Below are 11,543 nucleotides of genomic sequence, written 5' to 3'. Positions count from 1 at the left end.
CTCCGGGCCTCGGTTCTGCAGAGCCTGGTGATTCTGCCACACTGAACAGAAACGCTGCCCATTCTTACTTTTTTACCTTTCTGTATCGTTCGTGTTTTTATTTTTTCTCTTACTTAATCTGTTCTCTATCTGGAAAAATTGGTTCTAATTTTGCAACAGGAAACTGCATCTGAATGAGACAGGCTGGTGTCCCGGTCTGAAAACATGTTTTTTTTGTATTGCGTTTTGCAGTTTTATATTGCACTAAGTAGAGCGCTTTACATGAGCACCAATTGCATTACACAAGGACACATTCATGTTGGTAGGCACGGGGAGATTAAGTGATTTGCCCAGAATCACAGGATGTTGCGTGTCCCTGCCGAAACCTGAACCCGGTTTCCCAGCTTTGAAGTCGGCCGCTATAGCCGTTAGTTCCAATTTAGGAGAGAGGATGTGGCCTAAGGTGATCATCATCTTATTTTTCACCAACAAAAAATGCTACTTTTCACTGCGCTCCTCCACTGCTGTGACGTTGCTTCTTTGTGTTGGGGTTTAAAGACAATTCCAAAGTGAAGTGCAATCTAACTAAACCAAACTAAACATGCTTACTAAAGAGTTTGTAATAAGACCCGTGAAAACAGGATCGATACAAATACTTTTTAATAGGGAAATTATGCATTGAGTAAAACAATAATCGGAATGGAAAATATTTAATTTCTGTAACAACGGTTTGTTTTTATGACATGTTATCCGCACATTCAATCCATATATTTTTATGAATATTTATGATTGGATCAGTTATTTGGTCTGTCAATAAATGTTGCATGCTTCTTAGTTTTAAAAAGTCAAATATGAGATAGGAAAGGCAAAATGGGAAATTTTTATAAAACGTTAAATTAAAGATTAGTGTAAGGTAAAGCAGACATTGAAGAATAATGAATGTGTGGCACTGAAAAATTCCACGCACCTTTCTTAACAATTGCTAACCATGGCACATAGATAAACAAGCAAAGTTCCCCATTGACTTTACTAAATTTAAGACAATAGTAACTAAATAAAATACTTTCCATTCAATTGTTTATCTCCACAGGAGAAACAAACATGAGCAAGATAGCTAATGTAGTTAATCAAAAAAGTTGATCACAAGTTTCTCTCATAGATCAGTTTTTGATCCACCCTTCGGCTTGCTGGTACTGACAGCACAACGAAAACTCAAGTTATCAGATGCTGAATCCGGTGTGTTTCCCATTCTGGAACAAAAAGAAAAATACTAATGAAATCGCAAGTCCAACCACCTTCTCAAGGAAAGCAAAGACGTACATCAGAAAGGCCCTCTGCCTTTCTGTGAGAATCAGAAAGACTGCAGTACAACCATCATTTGTAGACACATGCGACAAACATTAGTGAAGTGCCCAGTTGGGGGACTGCACATGGCTATACAGTATACTAGAACAGTGCCTTTAAAACACACGGGGTACTATAGAATTATGGAAAGGGGGCGATTATTTGTCTTGTCCACTCAATCCCAGTTTTGCTAAAACAGGTTATGGATAGGGCCAAAACCTTACTACAGTATCATACACACAAGCCCCTCGTGTGTATTAAGATGCACACATACAGAATATTCAACAAAATGTCTAAACAAACAACACCCCTCCCTTATTTTGGGTATTTTAGAACACACAAAAATACACAAAAAATGATTTTTTTAAAAACATAGAAGACTAAACAGGAAATTCAATCTAGTCACAACTCCCAACCTCATATTTTGTCCCATAAGGAGTTACATATCATAAGTTGAAATCAGATCAAAAACATGTTGTAGGAGGTCATAGTGAATCAATTTGTTAAGGACCTACTTTCAGGAACAATGTCCAGCTCAATGATTGATAAGCATCAATAAAGGGTAGAAGTTAATGGCACTATTAAAACTTTAGGCAGATCCACTAAAGAAAAAAAAACAGAGTAGACTTTAGGCATGCCCTGTCCCTTTACACACTAGTTCTATGAGTAAGCCCTCTTCGACAATTGCTTTGACACTGTGTAAATCCTATCTGAGATCAGCTGAAAGGAGAGTTTCTGTCTCACAGGCATGCTGATAGGTGTGTTTATTCCATATCATAGGGAGGGTTTCCTTGGTGAACACAGAAAACTTGGTGAAAGACAGGCTTCCCGATCTAAAAGCAAAACATTTCAAGAGAAAACAAACGCTTACTTTCATCTAAAGTGTGTAAATCCAACACTTGCCAGGTCTTATTATTCAGAAAATATTTTTTTGCAAAGAATTGCATACAAAGGATGGATGAATTGGACTATTCACCTCTGGGGCGCAGATAATATTGCTCTTCAAAACTCTCCCTGGAAACCGTCTACCAGATACATGTGGGATACTCTAGATATTTATTTTTCCACGCATTAACCACCATGAACATATAGTCGCTATTTTTCTGTATGAGACTCTTTTTACATATTCTCCTAACCATAATCAATTTCCGAAGATGCATAATATTCTGATTGGACTCCTGGATGTAGTAACCTAGTAAATTTTGGTTTACAGGACTTTTTTCTTTAATAACATGTATTTAGATATTATAAATACCTGAAGTATGTGCAGATTCTATTATTGCTCTGATCCACATTAACTTCTTTTTTTCTTTTTTTAGTACTAGTAACTTCTTTCTTAGTATTTGGTTTTTTCTTCCTTCTCTTCTTTATTTTGAGGTTTATTCGATGTTTACCTATTAGTGTACAATATTTGTTATCAGCTGGCACTTTGTTTTACGTCTCTGGTATGTTGATGGAGATAATTTTTCTTGTTTTTCCTATTGATAAGCTTAATGTTTTTTCCAGCTGTGGATTGCGCTAAATGTTTCATTTTTGTACACACTACGAAATATGTAGTAATGCTGTGTTTTTTCTTATGAAAAAATCTGAGAAAATTATTTGAAATCAGAAAAAAAAAATTGGCTACATAAAAATACCCAACAAATGTTTTCATTCACAAATTAGACTTGCTGAATAATATTGTGCAGTGATTTTTAACATGTGGTCCGGGGACCCCTGGGGGTCCGCGAATCCTACTCAGATGGTCCACAACTGCTTAGAAAATTAAATATTAACAGACTAATAAAGTATATATAAATAAAGAAGCCCATATACAATTGAAAAATGTTCAGTGAATTGAAGGAATTTGAAATCGGAGACAAAAAATTAAGGTAGGATCCCCAGATTGATTTGTGGGAATAGTGCAAGTGTCTCAAACAGTATATGGCATGGACAATGAGTGGCCTCAATTGAAATTTGAAATGCTCCGACATTCCTATTAATTATTAGTTTGTTTATATACTTGTGAATTAGACAAAATATTTCATAATTTGTATTTCTATTTGATGAATGCTTGTTCTGTAATTCAAGTCCTACTGACTTGGTGTGGTTCCCAGAATTCCAATAAAGATTCAGTGGGTGTCACCGGATTCCAATAATGATGAAGTTTGGGGTGGACCCAAACCCCACTGAAGCCAAAAAGTTAAGACCCACTGCTTTAGTGTATTTACATAGCTGAAGTACGTATTTGTTTCTTACTTTACTTGTGTTGCTTTTAATGTGGGTGCCGACTTTCTAGAATTCTTCCATCTCCTTAGCATATTAGTTCTTGCAAGATGCAACTGCACACCAAAACAAAACCTCACCGCTCTTACTGCTGAAAAATCTATTTTATTTCCTCATCCCCATCCATGGTTGCAGGGACAAAGACCCCATCCATGGTTGCAGGGACAAAGACCTGCATGGTATTGTCTGATTAAAGAAACAGACATCTTGGATTGGTGCTCCTTCCCATACATGCAAGTATAAGCATCACAAAAAATAACAACCATGTCTTCAACACACTGTGTACATAGTATGCCATTTATTTAGTTGGCTGAGAAAAACAAAAATGTTATGCTTATTTACTACCTTCAACTGAGATGGAGAGCCTGCTGGCTCTTATACTCACTATTCTTTTGTCCAGAAGCTAAATTCCCCACAATTCTTTCCACAATATTTGTTTATTCACAATCGTCAACAAGAGAATACGTGCACCTTTTATTTTGCATAAAGTGCATGGATTTAATCTTTGAAGTAATGAATTGTTTGCAAAATTACATGTTCCTGCTCAGGATATGTGTCAACATACCGAGGTTTCTTGGCTCCAACTGTCAGTTGAATCTTTCCCCACTGTTGTCCTGGGGCCTGCTTACTACTGAACCCGCATATTTCTTGAACACTTAATGATGACGGTTGCTTAATTGACTTTCAGTTTATCTTTAGCTGTTGGACAAATAGTCCACAGAATTCATGGTGCCTTCAATGACTGAGGCAACCAAGACGTGCAGCTGCAAATGAAAAACTCCAGTCACTCCTTCGCCTCCATGCTTCTGTGCTCATGTTGCTTGACAGTGTGAAGTTCTTATTAAGATATGGAGGGTCTGGTTTTCAAACATTGTTTTGCATTACAGTCAAACAACTCCACTTTGTCTCATCTGTCCCGATGACTCTGTTACAGAAGTCTGGTGGTTCATTTACATACTGTTTTGCAAACCTGAGCCAGGCAGCAATGTTCTTCTTGGGGAAAAGAAGTTTCCCCTAGTTATTACGACACAAATACTACATTTGTTCGATCTTATGCTAATGTTAGAATCATGAACTCTACTGTTTATTTCATCAAAGGCACACGATGCAGGACACACGATGCAGTTTTGGGGTTCTTTGCAATGTCTAGAACAGCCTACCTGCCTATGCTGCCCTTAAAAACACTGTCAGTCGAGGTCTGTGAGGCCAGGCTGGCGGTGCATGAGGAGCATTCAGCCCACTGTTGCGTTAAATAAACAAGTGTGCAGATGCTGTGTAATAAGAGACCTGTAAAAATACATGCTGTTGCACACACGGTTTATACACCTCTCTAAAAACTACTCTGAACAACTGCTGATTCAATGACTTCATGCAAACAGGCCTAACTGAGAAAATCACTACATTTAAATTCCTTTCTTTTTGTTTATCGAATATGTTCCCTGCTGTGACTCTACCTCCCAGGTTAGTTATGCCATCTTCCTTGTGTCACCACTCCCCGCACGTCTTCTTTTGTCTTCCCCTAAAAGGTACGTATCACAGTCGTCATCCACTCTATTTTTCTCAATCTACATTCCTTTATTGCATTAAAGGTTGTCATGTACTGTCTTCTCTTATTGTCTCATTTTTCAATCCTCTCCTTTTTTGGTCCTTCTTTCCCGTCTTACTTTTTCCTTCCCTTTCCCTCCTTTTCTCTAATGTTGTACTTGTATTTGGATTGTAAGTTTGTTTACAGTATTTATTGCATCTCTGTTAACCCCTTCTGTGCCCATGACGAGCTGGACTCGTCATGGGCCGCGGTTGCGTTGTGCCCATGACGAGTCCAGCTCGTCATAAACCCCGCCCGCTAATGCAACGGCCGGCACAGGGCGGGGAAAGGGCGTGGCACACAAGGGGTTAATATTGTACGTTTTGTTTTTATTGTTTTAGTTTATGTATTCTTGATGGTTTTACATTCAGAGTTATTTCTCGGAATGTGAAAGGTTTCATTAACCCTATTAAGAGACAGAGAATTCTATCACATCTTGCCTCTTATAACCCTGACCTGGTTTTTCTGCAAGAGACCCATCTAACAGAAACCGAGGCTTTGAAATTGAAGAGAAGCTGGGTAGGATCAGTTTTAGTCTCTCCCACTTCTAATAAGAAAAATGGTGTAATAATTCTATGTCATAAGAAACTAAATTGTAAAATTATATCGCAAGAAAATGATACAGAAGGTAGATGGCTGTTAGCTAAGCTGTTAATTAATAATATCTCTTTTTAATGTTTATGGTCCCACTCATCCTGATTGCTCCTTTTGGCCTATGATCTCACAAAAATGTATTCAATTTAGAGATAAAAATTTCATTTTAAGAGGTGACTGTAACCAAGTTGTTGACCCCTTTCTTGATCGCCAATCACAAACACGCTTTACACCCCATAGATCTCAAACAATTTTTGGATACCATCTCCCAAACACAGCTTGTTGACTCTTGGAGGCTCACTCACCCAGATTCCCTTGACTTCTCTTTCTTCTCTCCCCCTCACAATTCTCTCTCTCGTTTAGACTATATCTTTCTTTCTCAATCTTTATCTCAAAACGTATTATCCTCTTCTATTGAACCTATCGTTATTTCTGACCATTCCCCAATCATAACTGACCTTGATCTACTTCCACCACGTCCCTCTTTTCTCCTCTTCTTTCACCACCTTTGCTAATAAATTTTTTGACATTAATAACGTTTCTACTTCCACCCCTTACATAATTTGGGACTCCTTTAAAGCTACTGCAGGAGATTTCATTATAGACTTTGTCTCAAGAAAGAAGAAACATTTTCTCCAGCAACATAAAGCTACCCTGGCCCACATCAAAGCTTTAGAGCATAAATTTTATTCCTCATCGGATAACGCAGTTCTTCCAGCCCTGATTCGCGCTAAATTGGCATTCAACAAAACTTCGACTGACAATGCGTCTTCCATACTTCTCTGTAGTAGCGCTCGCTATTATGGTGGTCGTAATAAAGTTGGAAAACTTCTAGCAAATTACCTTAAATCCCGTAAAGATCGTACATTAATTGACTGTTTATTCTGCGGATGGCACTCTTCTTCATAAGGGACATCCTTAATGAATTTAAACTGTTCTATGAAGATTTGTACACCCCGGAGTCCCCTCCCTCTAGTTCTCTCATTCAATCTGATCTTGATAAATTACCATCCTTATCCAAGTCTCATCTTAATCTTTCTGGTCTTGAGGTTGACCTCACCCTTAATGAACTCTCCTCTGCTTTGTCTGTTCTAAAGAAAGGGAAACACCTGGCCCTGATGGCTTTTCAGTTGAATGTTACCTACATTTTTCTAACTTACTCCTTCCTAAGCTGTTAAACCTTTTTCATTCCTTTTTTCTCTCTGGAAAAAACAGAAGGTACTTTTCAAGAAGCCACAATTTGCCTGATTCATAAAGGACGAGATCCTATGTTTTGCAAAAATTATAGACCGACTTCTCTGGTTAATGTTGATTACAAATTTTTTGCCAAGACACTTGCTTTATGTTTAGATCCTCTTTTACCTCATTTAGTTGGTAAAGAGCAATATGGTTTTGTCAAAAGCAGGTTGACCTCTGATAATTCTTGTCTTTTTCTTAATGTTTTAAACAAAGTCCCCTCTCTCTCCACATCTTTAGCGGCCATATCTGTTGACGCTGAAAAAGCATTTGATAGAGTGGATTGGTCATTAGGTCTTGCCTGACCCAGCGCATGCGCTGGTCTGGCGAGACTTATTGAGAGGGCTCCAAAAAGTGCTACCAGACCAGCCTAGAGCTACAGTGCATGTGCGCGGGCACGCGCGCCGCGCTTTACCGCGATTTACTTTCACGGCCGCTTGGCATAGCCAATAGGTCTCGCTTTTGGGACCTTATAAGTATTTAGTTATGCAACTGTTGCATGGCTAAACACTTATAAGTTCCCAAAGGCGAGACCTATTGGCTATGCCAGTGCATGTTTTTATTTGCATCCTTGAAATGGCATGGCTTTGGTCCCAAATTTATTTCTCTTATATCTTTGTTATACTCAGCCCCCAGAGCTTCAGTATTAGTTAACAGTCGTATCTCGTCTTATTTTCACCTCCAGCGTGGGGTCCGTCAGGGATGTCCTCTATCCCCTCTTCTTTTTGTTCTTGCTCTTGAACCTTTTCTTTCCTCAATCCGCAACAATGCTTCCATCTCTGGTTTTTCATACGGTGAGCAACATTTAAAACTCTCTGATTACGCAGATGACATCCTACTCTATTTCCGATCCTGACAAATCCATTCCTCCCTTATTACAAGAATTTGCTTCTTTTTCCCTTGTTTCTGGTTATAGAATTAATTCTGACAAAACAGAAATTCTCCTCCTCACTAAATTTGGTCTTCCTCATTCCTTTTCTTCCACTGGGTTTGCATTGAATAGTTCTAAAATCAAATATCTAGGTATATGGTTCTCCAATTCTATCGCTTCTTCCATTAAATTAAATATGTCTGCGATCCTGTCTCGGATTGACAAATTACTTTCCTCTTGGAATCCTCTTTTTTTCATGGTGGGGTCAGTTGGATTCAATCAAGATGATGATTAATCCTATTTTGATTTATACTCTTTCCATGCTCCCTGTTCACATTCCTGCCTGCTATTTTAAACAAATCGATTCCAGTCTATCTACATTTCTTTGGCAAAATAAAAAATCAAGGATATCTTTTTCTTCTCTTCGTAGGACCAAATATAATGGTGGTGTAAATTTCCCTAATTTTCGCTTATATCATAAATCTTTGTCTTCGACAAGCCTCCAAATGGCTCCTTTCTGACTTCTCCCCTTTCACTCCCTTGTGGCTCTCCATTGAGCGAGCCTTATCATTACCGTTCTCTTTAAAGGAAGTCCTGGCCTTTTCTGCCAAAACGCCTCTTACTTTTCTCCCTTTTTTTAAACACACTTGTTCTCTACTGAAACCTTTGCTACATCCCAATCCTATCTCTAAAGAATCCTTTTTAGATTCCCCTATTTGGCATAACTCCCGCATTACTATCAATGGTAGAACTATTGTTTGGAACTCTTGGAGATCAAGAGGTATAACCTGGGTCAAAGACCTTTTTGATGGTCTAACTCCGTGTTTATTTCCCCAGTTTCTGACCGCTGTTCAATGTCCCCGCTCCTTCCTACAGAAATTTACTGTTCTAATGACTGTCATTCTTGATATTTTCTATTCTCTCCCATTCTCATCTCTTCCCCCTGCCTCTCATTCTCTTCTTAAACTTCTTCTCTTAGTTCCTAAAGCATCTCTTATTTATCAATATTTCTCAGCTCCTAATCCAGAGCGTATGAAAACCAAGTTGGAACTCGCATGGGAATCTGACCTGGGATGTGAATGGTCCATTTCCTTTTGGGACAAACTTTGGTCCCGTTCCCTAAAAATCTCTCGTTCCACTTCTCTTACTCAATCTATGTTCTTTCTATACCATAGGCTTTATCTCACTCCCACCTCTATTGCTAAATTCTCTCACTCTACTACTACAAACTGTTGGACCTGGGGTTCCCCTAATACCGGTCTTCACCTTCTTTTCCTCTGCCCTTCACTCTCCTCTTTTTGGGAGAAAGTTTGGTCCTATGTTTCTCGACTATTTAATATTTCTATCCCCTATTCTATCCCCCTACTTTTCCCTGGAAGTCTCTCTGATTCCATAAACCTTCTCCCTGATAAAAAGGGTCTTTTTTACCTCCTGCTCGCTTTGGCTTTCCAACACATCACTCTAAATTGGAAAACACTAACAAAACTCTCCATTCAACACTGGTGGAATAGCCTCTGTCATATGCATCGACTTGATATTGCTTTTGCCTCCTCTTGTAAACCTTTGCTTAATAGAGATCTCTTTTGGTTACCCCTTACCACTTATTTAGATCATTTAGTATTAACTGATAACGCTCGTTTAAATGCTGAAAATTTCAAACCTCCTTGAACGGTTATTTTCGCCTCTTACTGTTTTTTTTTAATTTCTATATATATTAGCTTGATTAGTTTTTAATCTTTCTTATTCCGATATAAGATGCAATTTCTTAATTTATTAGTTTTAGAATGTATACCTTCCTTCCCCCTTTCTTTCCTCTCCCTTATGCCCTTAAAAATGTAAACTAGCTTTCTTTTCTTCTGTACATAAACCCCTCATTTGATATGTTTTTTCTCTTATAATGAAATAATTTGTATCATTGGTTTCTTGTTCTCTGTACTACCTTTATTTGAGCTTCTAAACTTAAATTCCTTTCTTTTTTTATCCTTTTTCTCTTTCCCTCTCTCTAGCGGGCTATTTCCTTCTTTCTTTATCTCCTATCTAATGCTTTCTAGCTTTTTTTCTCTTTCTTCCTCTCATCTTTCCTGGTTTGTTTTCATCATCTTCTTTGTTCCGTTCTTGCTTTTTCACTTTCCCCTTTTGTGTCTCTCTCTTGCTTGCATTTCTTTACTTGCCTTCACTACTACTTTCCTGTACTGGTCTCCTTTCTGTCCTCTTAACAGAAGAGGGGTGGGTGGATGTAAGGGGGGACTGGGAACGAAAAAAGGCCCAGTGCCCGTGCTCCAACACAAAGTATACTCGAACAGGGGGGGGGGAGGGGTCACTGTTCGGGTTCAGTAATCACTTTGCGCGAACACCTATGTGCTACTGAACCCAGACACGCTGGGACAGATTTGATCTTAACCTCCTGTCCCAGTCTGTGACGGTCCTGTACCCCTTTCGCCATTACCCAGGGGGCATTTCCCCTATACAGATGAGGTAAGAGTAGGCGTCCATGCATCACTCGATCATTTTGTTAGTAAGCTGATGAGCACCCAAGTTTACCATCATTTACAGGGCATGTGGAGATGGTGGCACTCTACCTTGTTTTCTCTGTTTGTATATTGTGGTATGCAACACACAATCAATTCAATGGGAGTCTATGCTACTGTGGTGCACCAAAAAGATCTTCTCTCCGCATTATTATGACTTTATCATGTTGTTCACAAAGTTGGCCTGTTACCTTAACTGTGTTGATTTGATGTGGTGCGAATTCTAGTATATTACATCTCAATAATGGGCAATTTTGATATATTTGCCATACTTACCTGTAACGTCTGGTGGGCCGTTCAGCACCAGGCAGACATGGTGGTCCACCTGTGGAACCTTCTGGTTGCTAAGGAACATCTACGCCAGAAACACTATAGCATTGTTGTGCATTTTCTCCTTGCTCTCCTGCCTCCCCTTTTTATTTCACTTTATCGTTCTAGGTTGGATTACCCAAGATAGGATCCAATAGGTAGCACCCCCGGGAGGCCCCTACACACTTCCATTCACATATTACTCTTTTTTCTACTCCTGAAGAGGCAGCAAGGATCTCTGTCCGTAACCAATAAGGGCGGTACAATCTTAAAAAATGGGGAGGGGGGGGGGGGAGAGGTAAGAGATGGAGATTCTGGTTAGTTCACCCGCCAATGTACATGTAGTTCACGAAAAAAAAATCTGTAAATGTCAGATCCAAATAACCTAACCAAGGGAATGGGGATTCCACTGAATGTGCAAAAAAACAAGATCCCTGTCCAAAGAAAATAAAATTATTTTCTTGAGTCCCCTCACTCACCCAGGGTTGCCCTATGTGACATGCTTCATCATTGGGGCCATCCTACACAGCTGCTGCCTGGGGCGTGCTGCGACATGCGGAACTAGGTAGGAGCACTTTTTTGTGAAGAAATGTGTAGTGCAGTGTTCGGAGTGGTGAAAGTGATGTTAAAAATACCTAGCTAGTGAGCTAATATGTTATTCTCGCTCCTAGTTGGTATGGATAAGAAGGGGGTTAAATAGTAGGGAAAAAATATAACAATTATGTGTATACAGTCCCTAATATTCGGTCGACATGTTTCGAGGTATCCCCTAAACCTCTGCTTCAGGACCACAAGGGGACCAGCACCATGCGTGCCACTCCTTGTGAAAACC

General features: G+C 39.2%; 1 protein-coding gene across 2 annotated transcripts in view; it reads right to left on the bottom strand.

Annotated features, from left to right (window-relative positions):
* Nucleotides 1-622: 622 nt before the first annotated feature.
* SUMF2 (sulfatase modifying factor 2) overlaps nt 623-11,543 on the bottom strand; it is a 257,671-nt gene continuing 246,750 nt past the window's right edge. For both annotated transcript variants that reach the window (XM_085649834.1, XM_085649835.1), the window contains one exon: nt 623-1,229. In XM_085649834.1, the coding sequence (XP_085505960.1) occupies nt 1,133-1,229 (97 nt within the window). In that variant the 3' untranslated portion in view covers nt 623-1,132. The remainder of the gene's footprint in view (nt 1,230-11,543) is intronic.

This window comes from Triturus cristatus, chromosome 3_2, assembly GCF_964204655.1.
Source record: "Triturus cristatus chromosome 3_2, aTriCri1.1, whole genome shotgun sequence".
NCBI lineage: Eukaryota > Metazoa > Chordata > Amphibia > Caudata > Salamandridae > Triturus > Triturus cristatus.
The sequence above is the reverse complement of the archived record's forward strand: the minus strand, read 5'-3'. Positions and strand labels throughout refer to the sequence as shown.